General features: G+C 37.3%; 1 protein-coding gene across 6 annotated transcripts in view; it reads right to left on the reverse strand.

The window, feature by feature from the left end:
- CASK (calcium/calmodulin dependent serine protein kinase) overlaps positions 1-21,044 on the reverse strand; it is a gene marked incomplete at both ends in the record, with an annotated part of 397,099 nt that overhangs the window by 105,016 nt on the left and 271,039 nt on the right. For all 6 annotated transcript variants that reach the window (XM_079727526.1, XM_079727525.1, XM_079727522.1 and 3 more), the window contains one exon: positions 11,035-11,118. In XM_079727526.1, the coding sequence (XP_079583652.1) occupies positions 11,035-11,118 (84 nt within the window). The remainder of the gene's footprint in view (positions 1-11,034; positions 11,119-21,044) is intronic.

Consider the following 21,044-nt stretch of genomic DNA (forward strand, 5'->3'; position numbering starts at 1 on the left):
TAAACCATAATGGAAAAGAATATAAAAAAGAATGTATATATGTATAACTGAGTCACTTTGCTGTACAGTAGAAATTAACACATTGTAAGTCACCTATACTTCAATAAAAAATATTGATAAAAAAGAAATACATAAATACAAAAAAGTTAATTACCGAATATTTATTTAAGAATTATTCAGAAGGTCAAATATATAGGAGATGATAGCTAGAAAAGAGGTGGTTTTAAATAATTTTGGATTCCTTTAGATAAATCACACACGCACATACCAGACTAACACTGTTGGGGATTGTAAAAGTATATGAAACCATTTACATCTTGAACTTAAACATATACTAGATAATGAAATATTCTGCAGTCACTATAAAATGATGCTGCAGAAGAGTGTTTACTGAAATGATAAGGTGTTTGTGATGAATTACACAAAAAAAGGTTTTAAAAAATCTGTAGTAGTATGATCTTATTTTTGAAAAAAAAGTTAATAAAGATATAAAAGACCGAAGATATACCAAAATGTTAATAGTATTAATTATCCCTGGGTAGTAGGAATGTGAGCCATTTTTCTTTTTTTAAATCTTTTTTCCTTTCTTTTTGATATTAATAGTGACTATGTGTTACTCTTGTACAGTATTCTCACTCAGGCCACCCAACAGAATCAACTACATGTTGACTCTTCTAAACCACATGCATAGCCTCCCTTGATTCCTAGTTGAGAACCACTGTCATATTGAGTCCATGATATCCCTTAAGACTATTGGGTAGAAAAATGTTGGGAATTATTGTTTCAGTAACAATAAGAATGATAAAAGTTATTTTGTATGTGTTGAATCACGTATTAGGTGTAGGTTAGAATCACATGAGTGTTAGGTGTAGGTCAGAATATCCAAGTGTGTTCCTGGGCTCTGCCACTTTCCATCTGCATGACTTTACTTGATTTAATCATTTAACCTCTTGAGGTCTTCTCATTTGTAAAGTGAGGATATTAAAACTGACATAGCTTACCTTACGTGATTGTCAAAAGTCGTAATGTTTATGAAAGTGCTTTGCAAACCATAAAGCATTTTGTAAGTGCAAATTATTACTAATCCTACTAATATGTAGCTAGAACCTGAGTAGAGCCTTTGCTGCTTTAGGGAGAATTGCTCACTTAGGTAGTCTAAGTATCATATCACCCTAGTAGTCTAAGTGTAAAGTAACTTAAGTCTAAATTTTAAATATTGAACTCTTAGATTTTTCTGAAAAGAAAGATCAATCTTTTGTGTATACAGGTATTTATTAAATATCATTAATAATCACAATAATAATAAAATTAATAATTACTAATAATTCTAATAACATTATTAATGGAAACACATTTCTACAAGGTTCATTTTTTTGGGGGTGGTTATGTTAGGGTTTCTTTCTACAAATATAAACTGAAAAAGAGCAAATATAAACAGAAAGGGAAGAGCAAAGAGTAGAGAAGTGATCTTGATGATACCATTCCAGGCAACTTTTTTAGATTTCCAATAGTCCAGGGTTAATGCATGAGAGGTTCTTATGCAGAATTTTCTGGTCAGCTACCATGATGAAAAAATAGTACTGAATGTTGAGTTCTTCTTTCTGTAGTAGAGCTTATTTCACTTTACATATTATACATGTTCCCTAAAAGCTGGGTGAAATGGAATTTTTATAGATCAAAGCACATGTTTCCCATACACTGAAACTAAAAGTTTAGAGGTGCTTTATTTTTATTTCCAAATGAAGTTCAGCTGAGTTTCTTAATATGTTAGTTTTATGTTTCAAGGTCTGTTCTGGTTACCACTATGTCAAAGATCTAGAAATACTTATACTGGGAAAGCACTATTTAAAAGAGCCCTGAGAGGTAAATTCTTTTGAAACAATAGTAGCAAGTTCCTAATTTATCTGTCTTATGGTTAGCAGTTTTGTTTATTTAGCTCTCTAAACTCAGTGACTGCATGTGGTTCAAAAATTCAATGCAAAGCTATTATGTAAAACAGCAAAATGGTTCCAGAACAGTTTATGGATTTATAGAATTTTACTGGAGTTGGAGAGTCAACCTTCAAGATGATTCATTCTAGGAGACTCATTTTGCAGATGAAGAGAGGTCTAGAGAGGCTTAGTAACCTATTAAGGTTGCTGCCAACTTAGAGATAGAATCAAGAGTAGACAGAATGGAGGTCTTCTGACTACTCTCCCCAGTTCAAGGGTCTTTACTGTACTAGGGGTCAAAAATATTTTCCTGTAAAGGGCCAGACAGTGAATATTTTAGGCTTGCAGGGCATATGGTCTCTGTTGTAACTACTCAACTCCGCCATTTAGCGTGAAAGCAGCTATAGACTATATGTACAAGAATTTCCATCACTGTGTTCCAATAAAACTTTATATATAAAAACAGAAATATAGATGTATTAATTTGTGAAAGCGTAAAGCTCTTATGTGAGTGCTTTGGTCCCCAGATTGTAGTTTGCCAACCCCTCTACTACACTGTTGCTATTGAAGAGCCTGTGGATATAACAACATAAAACCATATCTTATACAAGTAGTTCTTCAAACTTTCCAGTTTATTAAATCCTTCGTAAAGAAGTTTTCTATCTACTTTAGTTTAGAAGATATACTTCAGTATATCTTACTTATACTTCAGTAAGTTTTGAGAGTAAAACATAACAATTTTGAGTTAAGAAGACCATTCACGGGCTTCCCTGGTGGCACAGTGGTTAAGAATCCGCCTGCCAATGCAGGGGACACAGGTTTGATCCCTGGCCTGGAAAGATCCCACTTGCCAGGGAGCAGCTAAGCCTGTGAGCCACAACAACTGAGCCTGCACTCTAGAGCTCGTGCTCTGCAACAAGAGAAGCCATGACAATGAGAAGCCTGTGCATCGCAACGAAGAGTAGCCCCTGCTTGCCTCAACTAGAGAAAGCCCGTGTGCAGCACCGAAGAACCAACATAGCCAAAGATAAAAACAAATAAATAAATAAATCTATTTAAAAAAAAGACCATTCACAATCTGATTACTAATATTAATGATGCAATTTTCTTTCTTTTTCTTTTCTTTCTTTCTTTTTTTTTTTTTTTGCGGTACGCAGGCCTCTCACTGTTGTGGCCTCTCCCGTTGCGGAGCGCAGGCTCAGTGGCCATGGCTCACGGGCCCAGCCGCTCCGCGGCATGTGGGATCTTCCCGGACCGGGGCACAAACCCACGTCCTTTGCATCGGCAGGCGGACTCTCAACCACTGCACCACCAGGGAAGCCCAATGATGCAATTTTCTACTAAGCAAATTAACCTAGAAAGGAGAAGGCAGATTTTAAATTCAAAGAAAAAGAGAACTACAAGTAATTAAGCTCAATCATGATTGTAGTTAATATGTCAAACACCAAAATGGAACACTCCCCACTAGATGATTCTGTCTCATTTAAGGAAGTGGAAAACAAACAAAGAAAATGGTTAGCTCAGACTTCTGCTAAGTTAAGCTACTGTACATGCACTTAGGGAAGCAAGAAAGTTATTAAGGAACAGGAGAGTTGAACACAGATGAATTACTGACTTGAAGACAGAGTCAAAAGCCAATATCCCCTTTCTGGTGCTCCCTAACTGAGCTCAGAAACAAGTACCATGAAGTCTGATAGGCACAAGGGCAGGGAGGTATATTTTTAAAAGTCTAAATACAAAACACACAAGTATGAGATATAGAATACTGGCTTTGCACCCAAGTGGCAAGGTCACACAACCATTTTGTGATATACTGAGGGGGCGAAACGCATCACAGGGACATACAAATTCAAGTGTGACTTAAGAATTTGAGAGAGGATCATCTTACTAAGATTCAGAACACAACTCAAAACCCTAAAAAGGGTGGAGAATTTGGAGTGGTTGAGGCTGACCAAAAGGCTAGAAAATCATTTCGAGGCAGAAATGTTAAAGGATTTAGGTTGACTACATGTAAGAATTAGGTCCTAGATGATAATGAGGTAAGATCATTAATTAAATCAGAACTTCCCACCTCTCTCCATATAGTCACAACCAAAGTTATCATTCAGTTTAGTCAGCATAGCCTATATGTATTTGATACTTAAGCATAATCTAAACAAAAGTCTAAAAGCTAGAGTTTCAAAATTAAGTCAGGGCATATGATTAAAGGAGGCTGTGCTATCTTCTCTGAAGAAGATTAAAAATGAGACTTGTTAGTGTAGTAGGTATGGCTATATTTCAGAGCAATTGCATGGAATAGATATCTTAGGAATCCTTTTGGGTCTGTGTAAAAGTATTTCATAAAGATGGTCTTTTAATGTACATAATAACTTTCAAAAGCTAGACTAACTTTGAGAGTAATAAACTCTATATTTCAGAATCAGCAACTAATAGAATTGCTTTATAAAATATAAGGTCAAACTCATGTCAATTATTATTTATGTAACTGTTCATACCAGAATAACCGTTTTCAGGTTTAGAATCAAAGGTGCCTTTTGGATACCAGATTTACTGCTCTGAGGAGCTGGAGCCTGAAACCTCTCTGCTAATTTACTGTTCTCTCCTGTAATTAGAGGACTCTGGGTAAGTGCTGGTTTTCATTAGGGCACAAAGGTCCTCGATAAATCTTTAAGTTAGCTCTTGATGAATTGATACAAGGGGGAAGATTGACAAAAGGCAGCTAATTAAAGCTTCCTGGTTGACCTCTCAAAAGGTGCTGCTTAGGTGTAGCATTACTCTTGCAGGTAGCAGTGCTGTACAACAGAACTTTCTGTGATGACAGAAATGTTCCATACCTGTACTGCCCAATACTGTAGCCACCGGCCACATGTGGTACTGATAACTTGAAATGTGGCTAGTGCAACCGAGAAATCAAATTTAAAATTTTATTTAACATTAATTAAAATTAAAAATTAAGTAGCCACATATGCCTAGTGGCTATTGTATTGGATAGTGAGTACCGGAAAACGGCATTCCTAAACAAATTTTTTCTAGTTCTTCAAATTGCAGGAACCCAAGAGACCGACTGGTAAGTCAGAGAAGTAATGCAGGCTATATTTTTGTAATTTGCAAAATCAATAAAGGAAAATTATAGGAAGTTATCAGAAATCTCCCTCACTTTCTGTATATACAAGGAATAAATGGTTTTATCCTCTAAATTGAATTACACAGATTCAACTCACCCTTTCCTGAAGTGATTGCAATAAGCTTACCCAAATATAGAATATTGCTTCTATTTGTACAGAATATCTTTGACATACTTCACTATATGGAAATTTGCTTTCTAATTCATGAAGCAAAGGGAATGATTTCTAGAACAGATTTCCTGCTGAGCCTCTTCCTTAGATAGACAAGCTCAGACACCCACAGCCCCTTTCCCCACCTCGCCCCCTTGCACAGTAACTCCTTCATGTAAATGGCACCCAGAGTTAAAGTACAGGTATGCCTCCTTAGGAGACACATACCCATAGAGCACAGATTTTCCAGACAGTCTGGATCACACAGTCTGTCCCATGCATCCTAATATTCAGTCTGAGAAAATACAATCCTCATATCTAGTCCTGTACTCAGGACTATGTAGTTTATATAAGAAGTATTATTTCTAGAGGATGTAAAAAAACTCAAGTATTAAAATTCTAGAGCTTGGTATGAAATAAAAGGAGGGGAAAAATTCAACATATGAAATGTCTGATAACCAAAATGGTGAAAAGAAATTTTCCATCATCATTCACACATGTAAAATAATGAAAGAAAGAAAGGAAAATAAAAAGAAATGTGTGATAATTCAAATCACATGTAGGGTTCTATAAACTTTTAAAACCTACAGTTCGAAAGATAGTCTGAAAAATGATGTCAATGCTTTATACTTGTCCAAATAATTTTCTCATTAGGGATTTGTTGTGTCCTCTAGCTTGCTGAATAGGTTAAATGCCAAAATGAATGTATGAATATGGAAAGGAACAATTTCTGATTGCTGAGTACTGACACTATTATAACCAATAATGAGTAATAGTCTTGAAATTTCAGTAGAGTAAAATGAATAATGTTTTATGTTCTGGCATAAAATAGTTTCACAAAACTTTCAGAATGGGAAAAAGGTTCAACTGCAAAAATAATAAACTCACTACCAAGAATACATTAAAATTTATAAACAGGTATAAGCCTTTTGGAAGGTAAGTTATTCATAGAGATCAAAAATCTTAAATACATGTATACACTCTGATGCCAACAATTCCAGTAGCAAAGAACTTACCCTAAGAATATAATCAGAGGTGTACAAAGATTAGTGAAAATAGAGTCAATGCAATAGTATTTATGGTTGTGGAAAACTGGAAGCAATGTCCATGTCCAACAGCTGGTTAATTAAATTATGATATGTACATATGGAATTTTGTAGACCAATTACAAGTTTGTGCTTTAGAGTAATGACTCTCAATAAGGTAAACTTATCAGAATCACCCATGGGGCTTTTTCAATAAACGCATGCCCCTCCAACTTCCTGCATGCCTGGGGCTGAGGTGGGGAGGGATGGGTGGTGTCTTGGCTGAGCTGACTGGTGTGGTGAGCTACTGTTACTATGTGAATGTGTCATGTCCTTCAAGTGTGCCAAAGTGAAAGCCAGTATTTAAGAAGACTCTTTTGTCAGATGGTATAAAAAAAAAGTAGGTTATGTGGAATTCACATAACATAAAACTAACCATTTTAAAGTGTACAATTCAGTGCTAATTAGTACATTCACAATGTTATGCGGCCACCACTTCTGTCTAGATCCAAAACATCTTCATCACAACCCAAAAAGTCCCTATACCCATTAAGCAGTCACTACCCAGTGCCTGGCAATCACCAGTTTGCTTTTTGTCTCTATGGACATAAATACCTATTCGAGATATTGCAAATAAATGGAACCATCCAATATGTGGCTGTTTATGTCTTTTACTGCATGTCAATATCCAATTGTCCCAGCACCATCTGTTGAAAAGACTATTCCTTCCCCATAGAATTGCTTTGGCGTTTCGGTTGAAAATCAACTGACCATAAATATAAGAGTTTATTCCTGAACTCTTGATTCTCTTCACCAATCTACATGTCTAACCCTATACCATACCAGTACCACAGATACTATAGCTTTATAGTAAGTGTTGGAAAATATAAGTCCTCCAACTTTGTTCTTTTTCAACAGATTGTTTTGACTATTCTTGGTCCTCTGCATTTCCATGTATATTTAGGATCAGTTTGTCAATTTCTGCTAAAACTTTGAGAGGGATTGTGTTCAACCTACAGACCAATTTGGGAAGAACTGCCATCTTAACAATATTGAGTCTTCCAATCCACGAATATTAAATATCTCTCCATTTATTTAGATCTTCTTTAATTTCTCTCAGCAATATTAGTTTACAAGTCTTAAAATTCTTTTGTTAAATTTATTCTTAAGTGTTTCATTCTCTTTGATGCTATTGTGAATGGAATTGTTTAATTTCATTTTAAGATTGTTCATTGCTCATATATAGAAATACAATTCAATTATATATACTGATCTTATATCTTGCAACCTTGCTGAACTTATTATTTCTAATAGATATCTGCAGATTCCTAAGGATTTTCTATATACAAGATCATGTCATCTGTAAACAAAGACAACTTTACTCTCTTTCCAATCTGGATGCTTTTTGTTTTTGTTTTTTTGCCTGACTGTACTAGAGCCTGAGAATCTGTATTTTTAATAAGTTCCCAGGTGATGCTGATGCTGATGGTCTGGGGATCACACTTGGAGAGGCACTGCTCTAAAGAATGTATATCACAGGATGGATATGACACTAGAGGAAAGATACTAGAGTCACTAGAAGGGGAGTGACTATTATAATATATCACAGGTATAAGATCCTTTCTTTCTAGATACTGTGAAGGAAAATGATGATCAAAATGGTCAGAAAAGTCTAAGCATCATTACTTTGGAAGAAATACATAAATAGAGATTATTTAGCGACATTTTTGGTGTTCTGTAATTTTTTGAAAGCCTTTAAAAATCTCAAAAATGTAAATGATGTTACTGGGGAAAAGCTAAAATGGTATGAAGCGTCCATTTAGGAATTACAGTTGGTAATAAATAGAGACCAAATCAAAGGTATTAAATATTAAAATAATAATAAAACAATAACAATAAAATGTTAATAGAAAATAATATCTATGGAGCACGTATGACCGCTAGGTACTATTCTAACTGCTATATTAATTCATTAAATCCTTACAACCCTATGAGTTAGCTATTATTATTATCCCCATTTTATAGACAAGGAAATTGAGGCACACAAAATTTAAATAACTCGTTCAAGGTCACACAGCTAGTGTCAGAGTCAGAATTCACCTAAGGCGATGTAGCTCTAGAGGTCACTCTTTCCCATAACACTGTACTCATTCACTTTCTTCTTGCCACTGACAATAAAAATTTCCTACCTCTGACTTAGTAATAAAATCAATTTTCTACTGCTTTGTGTGAACTTCAAAGGGAATCATAATAATTAGGGTGTTTCCCACCATTTGATGGGCTTAAAAACAGTGTCTAGGTAGAAGGATGGGTACCTAGCTGTTCATTTGTGAAAATAAATTGTGTGGTGGGCTCTGAAAGCCAGGGAAGTTGCAATCTCTGTTCTAGAAGCTCACAGAAATGGCAGAATGAGAATTAGTTTCTTGAGGAGAGTAGGTATAACAAGCTTTAACCAGGGTGGCTGAATACACAAAGGAATACAGCCTTACCAGAAGCTGAAAAAATACTCAATGATAACCCTGCTGATGCTCCTAATTCTAGGTTGTTTGGTGGGTCTTAAATTTTAAAGAGGCTTGCAAAGGGATGTGGTAAATTCACATGACCCCTCTCTGCTGTGACAGCTTGCTCCTGTCCAAATGAATCTTAGTCACCACTTCGGCTATTTTAGGCCCAAGTCTGATTCAGTGGCACTGGGAGAAATACAGCATGTGTTTCTTGTGAGGGGGCAAGCCTGAGCCCTACAGTAAACAGCTTTTATTTGGGCAATGAAGGGTTCAATCCCAGACAGGGTAATGTCACAATGGCCAAAGCAACAATAGAGTTAAAAAGACTTTAGGGAAGAATTGAGAAAGAAGTATAATTAATAGCTTCTTTGGGAAAGAAATTAACTTCAAAAACGGCTAACCATTCACTTTGGGTAAGATTTTTTTTTCTTTTGTAGGCCATACTGGTTCAGGTGTATAGCAAAGCAAAAAAACAAAAGTCTTGGGAAACTTCTTTGGGCACCATCTCAATAATGGCATGTCATTAATAATTATTGTTTTGCTGAGGATTTTTAAATAGAGAAGAGCCAGTTTGTACCCCTGACTGCAAAAACAACTAGGAAAAAGGCTTAACTGGGAATAATCATCACCAACAGTGACATGTTAGAATTTCCCTTACTCTACAGTTACACTCTCCAATAGAACTTTTTGCAATGATGGAAATGTCCTATATCTGCTCTGTCCAATATGGCAGCCACTAGCCACATATGGTTGCTGAACACTTGGAATGTGCTAATGTGACTGAGGAACTGACCTTTTTCTTTTTTAATTAATTAATTAATTAATTTAATTTTTTGGCTATGTTGGGTCTTCGTTGCTGTGTGCGGGCTTTCTCTAGTTGCGGTGAGCAGGGGCTACTCTTTGTTGCGGTGCGCAGGCTTCTCCTTGCGGTGGCTTCTCGTTGCGGAGCACGGGCTCTAGGCACGTGGGCTTCAGTAGTTGTGGCACGCGGGCTTCAGTAGTTGTGGCACGCGGGCTCAGCAGTTGTGGCTCGCGGGCCCTAGAGCGCAGGTTCAGTAGTTGTGGTGCACAGGCTTAGCTGCTCCGCAGCATGTGGGATCTTCCTGGACCAGGGCTTGAACCCGTGTCCCCTGTGTTGGCAGGCAGATTCTCAACCACTGCACCACCAGGGAAGTCCCGGAACTGACCTTTTAATTTTATTTAATTTTAGTTAATTAGATTTAAAATGCTACATGTGGCTAGTGGCTAATATGTTGGCCAGTTCAGCTCCATATGATAATACTGTAGCCTACATAGTTTCCTGAAAATTCATATAAATGTTCTTATAAATCTAGAGTTGAATACAATCATTCACATATTTCAGGAGTCAAATAACAATGAATTAATAATATTATTGCAACTTATGACATATCTGAAAATACTTATGAAGAGAAGTTTTATAGTTGGCAGGAGTCACATGGCTAAGGAGGACTCATCTAATTAACCACTTAGAGGACAGAGCTAAGTTTTTTAATAGTAATTAAAGTAAGTCAAGTATAAGTTAATTTTAAGACCATAATATAATAGTTTCCTCTGTTGGGGGGAGGCGGGAAGTGCTGTCCCATAAGATTTTTGCCCAGTGCTGAAAGATTCCATTACTTTATTCTGGGTCTTTTTCAAAAACCTCAAAAACCTTTTAAAGTCAAATGGGCCCTCCATATGAAGTAAATATTGTGTTTTGTTTGTTTGTTTGTTTTTGGTGGGGTGGAGGATAGGGAGCGTGGTAAACGGGAGAAAGGTACCCTAGGAAGAATAAAGAAAAAGTGAGAAAAGTGATTTGAAAATATTTTCTAGTAGACCAAGGTAGTGGGGATTTTTACTGCTTTGTGATGGCTGTTCAGCCCTAGTTCCAATTCTAATTTGGTATTATTCCCATTGAACTAAACTCACATTTTCTGACAAAATATTTAAGTTTGAGAAAGCATGGCCTAGATTAAAATTCAACAATAATGGGTAATAATAGCAAATTACTATTTTTAAAGTAATTATATCTCTGCTATGAATTTTAGAGATAACATAAATCTAAAATATGATTAATCTTCCATTTATTATAACTTACTGTTTGGATTTGTACTTAGATATTACCTTAAATGACTTAAAAAACCAAAACCTTATTGAAATAATGGTAACTTTTGGAAGTAAGAATTTAGCTGTAAGAAAGCAACAGCCAACCAGGATAATATTTATGGGCACTGAAACAGAATAAAAACATTATCATCAACTGCCTCTATCTGGCTTTTTGATGATTTCTTTAATTTACCTTTAGTTTCCTCCTTGCATTAAATTTCCTCAGTTGTTCTACTGTTTCGGGAAGATGAATCTTGTAGGCATAACGATCCCGCTCCTATAAAAGATGAAAGATAATGAACACACATAACTGTTTAAAAGAGTGAAGGAGCTTAATCTAAATAAACAGTAAGCCCAAATTGGATATGAAGGTCAAAACTGATAGTAAAATATTATTTCATTTTCAGCAATAACAAAGGGCTAAAATAATGGTCCATGTAATTTTCAGATATATGGCTATGTGGCTAAAACAATTAATCATAATTACTAGGAAGGTATGAAGTTACCTTTGATACAATCTTGTCAGGTAAAATGAGCCTTTAAAAAATTAACTCCACAACTAACTCAGCATTCTGAGTTGTCAGGAATAACTGGATTTTAAAAAAAGTCACAGTATCTTCAAACTAGGACAAACTTTTCAAGGCCATCTAATTCAACCACTTCCCAATGTGGGATCCCCTGCAGTCCTTGATGGATGATCATTCTGTTTGACCTCATACAACAGATTACTTTATGGCAGCCCATTACAATTTTAAGAAAGTAAAAAAATTCTTACTCAGCCTGGTCCCACATCTGGCTTGTATGGACTAGCTCTTCTCCTTGGGGATCATACAGCAAACATACTACCTCTTCCATATAATACCCCTTTAGTAGTTAAGAGTGGGATCATGCTTCCACTAAATCTATTCCTCTCTGTGATAACATCTCCAGTTGCCTCAACTTCTCGTGTATATTTCAACCTGTGTTTCATTCTCCTTGTCTCCCTCTTTGATTCTAGTCTAATTTGTCAGTGTATCTGGAAGATTTTATGCTACAAGTATTTATTTTAGAAATATTCCTTGAGTGCCTACTATATGCCAGGCATTGTTCTATGCTCTTGGGATTAACAAGTAAACAAACCCAGCAAAGATTCTGGCCCTCATGTACCTCATATTTCAGTGGGAGGAGATAAGAAAATACAAAAAAAAGGTAAATTATGGAGTATGTTAAGAGTGCTATGGAATAAAGCAAAAAGTAAGGCAGGGTAAAGGTACATTGCAATTTAAAATAGGATGGTCAAAGTAGGCTCAACTGAGAAAGTGATATCCAAAAGAGGTGAGAGAGTGGGTCTAGGCAGATAGAACAACTAATGCAAAGGCCTTTCAAAGGAGAGAGTGTACCTGAAATTTTCAATAAATAGCAAGGAGACCCGTGTGTGGAGTAAATAGTAGATCAGATTAGAGAAGTGGCAAGGCTGGTGGAGGGCATAAAGGGCCTTTGGCTTTTATTCTGAGTGGGAGATGGAGCAACTGGGGGGTTTTTGAGCTGGAGTGACGTGATCTGACAAGTTTAGAGGAACACTCTGGTTGTTGTGTTGAGAATAGATTGGAAGGGGGTGAGGGTTTAAAAAAAAAGGCAGGGAGACCAGTTAGGAGGTTATTGTAGTAATCCAGGGGAGAGATGATGGTAGATGAAACCAGATGGAAACAATAAAAAGGGTGAAAGGGAGATAGACTCTGAATGTAATTTGTTTTGTTTTCCCGAAAAAGTTTTACTGAGGTATAATTAGCATACAATTAACTGCACATGTACGATGGGATAAGTTTTGACATATGTATATAAACATAAAACCATCACCACAATCATAATGAACATATCCATCACTCTCAAAAGCTTACTTGTGTCTCTGTCATCCCCTTCCCCATCCCCAGGCAATCACTGATCTACTCTCCCATTACTTGAGATTAGTTTGCATTTTCTAGAATTTTATATAGATGGAATAATACAGTACATGTTAATTATTGTCCAACTTCATTCACTCAGCCTAAATATTTTAACTTCACCCATGTTGTTGCATGTACCAATAGTTCATTCCTTTTTATTGCTGAGGGGTATTCCATTGTATAGATGTACCATAAACTTGTTTATTCATTCACCTGTTGATGGACCCTGGGTTGTTTCCAATTTTTGCCTATTATGTATAAGGATGCTGTGAACATTAATGTACAAGTCTCTGTATGGATATATGTTTCATTTCTCTTAGGTAAATACTTAGGAGTAAAATGGCTGGGTCATTTTATAAGAGTATGTTTAACTTTTTAAGAAATTGCCCAACAGTTTCCCAAAGTGGTTGTACCATTTTACATTCCCATAGCATTGTATAAGTTCCAGTTGTTCAACATCTGCACCAACACTTGGTGTGTTTAGTCTTTTTGATTTTAGCCATTCTGATATATATGTGTATAGGTATTTCGTTGTGGTGTTAATTTGTATTTCTCTAATGACTAATTATGTTGACCATCTTTGCATGTGTTTATTTGCCATCTGGATACCATATAATATTTTCAAATTAAGTCCAAGATCACATTATTATTATTTTGTAACTAAAATTTCTCTTTGTATGTGAACTACTTCGAAAATCAAATATTTTGGTATCATGTACTTACAAAATTTACTTTTGAATTTAAGTAGGATTTTACAGTCAGTCCTGTCAACGCTTCACCTTATTATCAGTGAAAATTCCTAAGGAATGAATACAAACACTTGAAAATTTATTTTCTGTATTAATGACTAATAGTAACAAAAGTTCCCTGGAGAGCAAAATGATAATCTTGAGTACACATACAACACTCAAATGTCAAAATGACTCCAATTTTTATTTCTGCTAGATTCCATGTGCTAAACATCTTATAAATAATTTCATTATCTTTAGGGGCTTAACATCCTTTTCCTGCACTGAGCCAAAATAGGTTCACCAGTACAGAAGACATAAGAACTTATCAAATAATTAACTAGCAGAGAGAAGGATAAAATTACTATTTTAGAACAAGCAATGGAATCTTTTCATGGATTTCTGTTATTGCTTGTAGATTACAAATTTTAATTGTGTTAGGTCTGGTGATATTTAATTAATGTACACTGAAGAACAAACATCAAAATGGGTTTTACATTATTTTTTGAATAAAAATTATTTTGTATCATGATAGAATACAGGGGGAAAAAACCCCAGGGAAGATTTTATAAACAACAAGAAGAAAACAAACAAACAAAAAGGTACTGCATGGTATAGTAGGAAGACAACGGCCTAGGAGCTGAAAGACTTTTGTTCAAATTCTGGGTCATTTAGGTCTAGCTGTATGACCTTACATTCTCTCAGTATCAGTTGTGCCTTTCTGCAAACTAATCTTACAGGATTGTTATGAAGATTAAATGAGATGCTGTATAGGTACATGTTTGGTTTCCCTGAGTTTTTTTTTTTTGCATTACGCGGGCCTCTCACTGTTGTGGCCTCTCCCGTTGCGGAGCACAGGCTCCGGACGCGCAGGCTCAGCAGCCATGGCTCACGGGCCCAGCCGCTCCACGGCACGTGGGATCCTCCCGGACCGGGGCACGAACCCGCGTCCCCCGCATCGGCAGGCGGACTCTCAACCACTGCGCCACCAGGGAAGCCCTTCCCTGAGTTTTAATAATCATTTTTATTAGTCAAGACATGGAAATCTCTGACATAAAAAAGTTTAGGAGCTTTTTAAAGTGTGTGTGTGAGAACAAAGAGTTTACTAAATAATCTTGGCTATTTTCTAAATGAAAACATGTTCCTATTACATAAGAAAAAAGGTTAAAAATAGAACAGTGAGAATTACAGAGGAACAAATCTGTAACACATTTTTAATTTTTAAAACTTACTCACTTTATTCATTTCCAAAAAAGGTGAACCTACTTACAGCATGTTTTTGAATAGAGAGTCTAAGGTTGCTATGTCCAGTACAGTAACCACTAGGTAAGATATATTTAGATATTTTAAATATAATAATATGATAAATATTTAAATATAATTAAATATTCAGTTGTACTAGCCACATTTCAAGCGCTAAACAGCCAACATGTGGCTAGTGTCTATCACACTGGACAGTGCAGATATAAACACTGCCCTCATGGCAGAAAATTCTTATTGGACAGAGCTAGTAGGGGGTCTTTCCTTATTACTACTACTGAACTGAGGCTAAAATCTAACTTAATTTCACTTAAAATGAAATTGTTCAACATTTTAGGCAAATGTAACAGAAAAAATTTCCACTGCTTTTTAAGAAAAAGGGGGGTTTCATTCCCTTTCTCTTTGCAGATAGTACAACTGAGATCAAGTCTCTGGCTGATGCCGTGTGTGTGTGTGTGTGTGTGTGTGTGTGTGTGTGTGTATGTGTGTGTGTGTGTGTGTGTGTGTGTGAGAGAGAGAGAGAGAGAGAGAGAGGGAGGGAGAGGGGGAGAGGGAGAGAGAGAGGGAGGGAGGGAGAGAGGGAGGGAGGGAGGGAGGGAGGGAGAGGGAGGGAGAGAGGGAGAGAGGGAGAAGGAGAGAGGGAGGAAGAGAGAGGGAGGGAGAGAGAGAGGGAGGGAGGGAGGGGGAGAGGGAGAGAGGGAGAGGGGGAGAGGGGGAGGGAGGGGGAGAGGGAGAGGGAGAGACAGGGCCTGGGGAAAGCGGCTTGAAAGATACATGTCATGTCTGGATTCTAGAGCCAGAAACAGGCATTGGAGCTTTTTTAAAGCACTCCCCAATCCACAGAATAAACTCTTCTTTTTCCAAAGTCTACTTTTTTTAGTTAAGAGGTCTTGATAACAAGGAAATGAATGACTCAAAAGTGAAAGCAGCTAACAGAAGATTGAAAGCTAGAGAAAAGAAGTCCGACAGCGGAGGGACCCTAGGACTCAGAGGTGTGATTCTGTGGTGATATATCTGAGGTGTTTTTTTGGCCTCCTAACATATCTTCACCTGGGTGCGAGAGCAGCCCACAACCTGGAAACTCCCAAGAAAAGCCCCCTGTCTTTAGCCAAAGGACTGAGAAGAGTTTGGCTCTGCAGGACAGAACCCTTTTGACTTCACCCACTCCATTCCAGGGGATCACCATGAAAGAAGCCAAGTTCCTCCCCCTCAGAACACTTTCCACCAAACCAGCACTGCCTGAAGCAAAGAAGAGCAAAGAGGTGGCACCCCACCCCTAGAGAACAGGGGCAGGATTACAAAGAGGAGGTAGCTGGGGAAGGAGGGGCTTTGGCACATCCCTAGTATACCCATGTGTAAAACCAATGACAACCAACAGAGCAAGAACTTTGAGACTAAACTATGGTTTATGAAGTACCTCCCAGGTTCCAAATGAGCCTCTGGGTAGCATACAAGTGGGACAGACTAGATGAGTATTGCAAAGGCATTGAAAATGAAATTGGCATTTGAATCACAGCCCATAGAAGTGGACTAGGACATGTGTTCTGAATCTAATTGGGTTAACTGCCTACCAAAATAGAAGATTTAAATAAGAATCATAGTCTCATAACATAATAATACTAAAAATGTGCAGCACAATATCCAGAAGTACTCTTCATACTAAGAACCAAGAAAATCTCAACTAAATTAAATTTAATTTTTGAAAGCTTAAAATAAATCACTTCCACTCTATATGTTTAACCCTTCTACAGGCTTCCTAATTCTGAATATCTTGAATCACTCAACTGAGCCTCATCAATTTTCCTTCCTTAATCGCTCTTGGTCTGGGTATTTCTTTCCCACTCCCACTTTTACTCCCTGCTCCAGGCCCCTGTCGCTTCCTAACTGGACAGCCCAGCTTCTATAGGATCTCTTTGCCTCTACTGCTTGCATCCCGACAGGCAACCCACCTGTGCACAGTGTCCATAGGAATTATATGAGCATACTGCTTGCCCTGTATCATTGCTCAAAAGCTTGCAGTAGCTTTTAACTCTCTATACCCTAATATCTAAAGTACTTAATTTGGCATTCTAGATATATTCTTCCCTCAAACCAAATTTTCAGGCTACTACTACTGCAACCCTTCAAATAGCTGACTTTTGTATTATGCCAGTGTTCCCTGACCCCACCCCTGAATGCCCTGAACACTTAGAATGTTTTTCCTGTGCTCCTCTGTACCTCCCACATGAGCCCCCTTCAGTCCTACTAACATGTTACGTGCAGCCCTCTCTGGAGTGCTGGCCTACAGTGACCTCTCATGCCCCCCATTAGTCTTCCTGGGCTCATACTTCTGTATTCTTGTGAGGTGCTTCTCACGTGTGACTTCTTTGAAGTTATCTTTCTGTTTCTTTATGTTATATTAACAGCATTTGAAAATTCATTTCATGGGCTGACTATGCCTTTCTCTCTCTAATAGGTTGGGAAGTTTAGTGCATAGCAGACTGTGAACTCTATTTCTAGTGAACACCTCTTCTGCTCACCATTCACTAAGGTGAAGTGGAGAGAGAGATAAGGACACAGTCAAAAAATTTTTTTTAATAAAATTATGCTTAAATTATGATTTCTGGTATTTTCTAAGCAGATGAAATCACAAGATTGAAAAAAAAGTCTGTTAAGGTACCTCATACCAGAAAACAAGTAAATAATAACAACCTCAAAGCATTATAAAAATGAGACAAAAGAAAAAAATTATATTTTTCTGTATTAAACAGTCCTACCTGAAACTAAAAGTAATATGATATGAATTCAGAAAAATGTCTATGGCAACGTGTCTTACACTTTAATGAAGTACTTGATTCACTGTCCCTTGTGCACACTAGATGCTGAATATACATTTAATTGGTGTTGATTGATTTTTCCAAAATTCAAATTGATTAGCCTAATATAAATACCCTTTTCATCTTTATCATAGTCAACATACTTGGAGTCTATAATATATTAAGGCTACAAAGGGTGTGAAAAGAGCTCGGTCGTTTATAAGAAAATTACAATCTTATTTGGTCTTACTTTTGTTGGAATGAATATTTACAGCAAACAGCACTAATTTATTTATTTATTTATTTATTTATTTTTTAGGCTAAATGTCAGTTTATTACTGGCCAACAATGTGAATATAAAGATCAGAATTCGCCCCCAAGGACCCCCAATGTAACATTTTTGGGATAAATACCTAAGAGTAGCTATCATCAGTTATATTCACAAATTATGTGTGAAAAAACCCAGTTTACAGCCAATTTAAAGTCCAGTCTAAGATTGTATCATTTTTACTCTGAAAAATCTAAAATGTGGAAAGTAATCACTTCTGGCTAGTGTAAATGAAAATACTAAGTAATTAAGCAATCATTTAAACACAGGATTAATAAAATATAATATTTTTGTCAAATATTCAGATGACTACTTTGAAGTATTTTGAAGACATTGTCCTTATTTCATGAAGTAACTTCTAATATATTAACATTCATTGCTCTTAAGTGAATTCAAAGTATAACTTATTTTAGCCACCGAAACATTTTGAAAATGGAAAAAAAAAAAGGTAAAACCAAGACTTTTTTTGGTCTTTTAAATTCCAAATGCTCAATGCCAACCTTTCAGTGGATACACTTACTCCCTCTGTTCATTCAGTCTGATTTCATTGCCATTTTCTTATTTCTTTCTTGGTGGGTGGTTCACGATCTCTTTCACAAGACAAGGAGGCATGAGGAATGGGGTTGAAGGGCTTTCCTATTTTTAGATTGAAAATTCTTCAATAACGTAGCTCAGATGAAAGTTGTCTCAATCCAAGAAGTTTGCAGGGATGCTGACCCCTCTCCCAGATATATCTTGGCTGGGCTGCTGTGACAATCCTGGACCAGCATAGAGTCCAGTGGCAGGCCAAACCAGGAGAAGGCTTCCTCAGGGTTCTGGAACCAGTATCTCTAGCACAGAGACTCAGAATTGCAGCCAAGCAGCAAAGATAACAGTGTGAGGACAGTCTCAAAGGTGAAACCAGGACAGAAATGGGAGAATGAACAGCAGAGCTTGTGATAACTGATAGCAGGATGGGACAGAGTTCAAGGAGCAGTTGTAGAATGCAGTTCAGGACTGAGGCTTTATTTTTGTTCAATATTTGTTAAGTGTGCTCTGTGTGCTAAGAATACAAATATGAATGAGAACTCTCCTGCCTTCGTGGAACTCACAGACCACAAAGGAGACTGTGACTTGGCAAACTCCCTTTAGGTAGTGCCTAGATCTGTTGAGAGAGTAGGCACGGCAGATTTAAGGAGCTACCCTGGGCTGTTGCAAAACCCAGGAAACTTGGGATGTGCTGAAAAGTCCTGCCCAGCATGGATGTGGGAGGAGATGGAGTCATACTGTGATGGCTCCTGACTTCTCTGTGGCTCTGAGTCTTCTCAGAAATAGCATTTTAAAAAAACCAGAGGTCTGAGTGACTCTTAATACTTGTCCCTTGGCCTGGTTTGCTAGCTGGGCCTAGATGAAGATTTGAGTAGACAGAATGTGTAAGGAAGTTATAATAAACTTGCCTTGATAGTTGCATTTCCAGAGAACTATCTAAGTAATCACATAAATTTTTTTGCATTTTTTTTTTTTTTGCGGTACGCGGGCCTCTAGCCTGTTGTGCCCTCTCTCGTTGCGGGGCACAGGCTCCGGATGCGCAGGTTCAGCGGCCATGGCTCACGGGCCCAGCCACTCCACGGCATGTGGGATCTTCCCGGACTGGGGCACGAACCTGCGTCTCCTGCATCGGCAGGCGGACTCTCAACCACTGCACCACCAGGGAAGCCCTAATCACATAAATTTAAAAAAGTTTCTAGTAGAAGATGGCTTGAAGGAATTAGTCGGATTCTGTCTTAATTAGCAGTCCTAAGTTATTTACAAATGACATGTATTTCTTCAGTATGAGCTCAAAGTGCTGTCTAACCATCTTTTTTTTTTTTACATCTTTATTGGAGTATAATTGCTTTACAATGGTGTGTTAGTTTCTGCTTTATAACAAAGTGAATCAGTTATACATATACATATGTTCCCATATCTCTTCCCTCTTGCGTCTCCCTCCCTCCCACCCTCCATATCCCACCCCTCTAGGTGGTCACAAAGCACCGAGCTGATCTCCCTGTGCTATGTGGCTGCTTCCCACTAGCTATCTATTTTACATTTGATAGTGTATATATGTCCATGCCACTCTCTCGCTTTGTCACAGCTTACCCTTCCCCCTCCCTATATCCTCAAGTCCATTCTCTAGTAGGTCTGTGTCTTTATTCCTGTCTTACCCCTAGGTTCTTCATGACATTTTTTTTCTTAAATTCCATATATATGTGTTAGCATACGGTATTTGTCTTTCTCTTTCTGACTTACTTCACTCTGTATGACAGACTCTAGGTCCATCCACCTCATTACAAATAGCTCTATTTCGTTTCCTTTTATGGCTGAGTAATATTCCATTGTATATATGTGCCACATCTTCTTTATCCATTCATCTGATGATGGACACTTAGGTTGTTTCCATCTCCTGGCTATTGTGAATAGAGCTGCAATGAACATTTTGGTACATGACTCTTTTTGAATTATGGTTTTCTCAGGGTATATGCCCAGTAGTGGGATTGCTGGGTCATATCGTAGTTCTATTTTTAGTTTTTTAAGGAACCTCCATACTGTTCTCCATAGTGGCTGTACCAATTCACATTCCCACCAGCAGTGCAAGAGGGTTCCCTTTTCTCCACACCCTCTCCAGCATTTACTGTTTCTAGATTTTTTGATGATGGCCATTCTGACTGGTGTGAGATGATATATCATTGTAGTTTTGATTTGCATTTCTCTAATGATTAATGATGTTGAGCATCCTTTCATGTGTTTGTTGGCAGTCTGTATATCTTCTTTGGAGAAATGTCTATTTAGGTCTTCTGCCCATTTTTGGATTGGGTTGTTTGTTTTTTTGCTATTGAGCTGCATGAGCTGCTTATAAATTTTGGAGATTAATCCTTTGTCAGCTGCTTCATTTGCAAATAATTTCTCCCATTCTGAGGGTTGTCTTTTCGTCTTGTTTATGGTTTCCTTTGCTGTGCAAAAGCTTTGAAGTTTCATTAGGTCCCATTTGTTTATTTTTGTTTTTATTTCCATTTCTCTAGGAGGTGGGTCCAAAAGGATCTTGCTGTGATTTATGTCATAGAGTGTTCTGCCTATGTTTTCCTCTAAGAGTTTGATAGTGTCTGGCCTTACATTTAGGTCTTTAATCCATTTTAAGCTTATTCTTGTGTATG

Source organism: Hyperoodon ampullatus, assembly GCF_949752795.1.
Source record: "Hyperoodon ampullatus genome assembly, chromosome: X".
NCBI lineage: Eukaryota > Metazoa > Chordata > Mammalia > Artiodactyla > Ziphiidae > Hyperoodon > Hyperoodon ampullatus.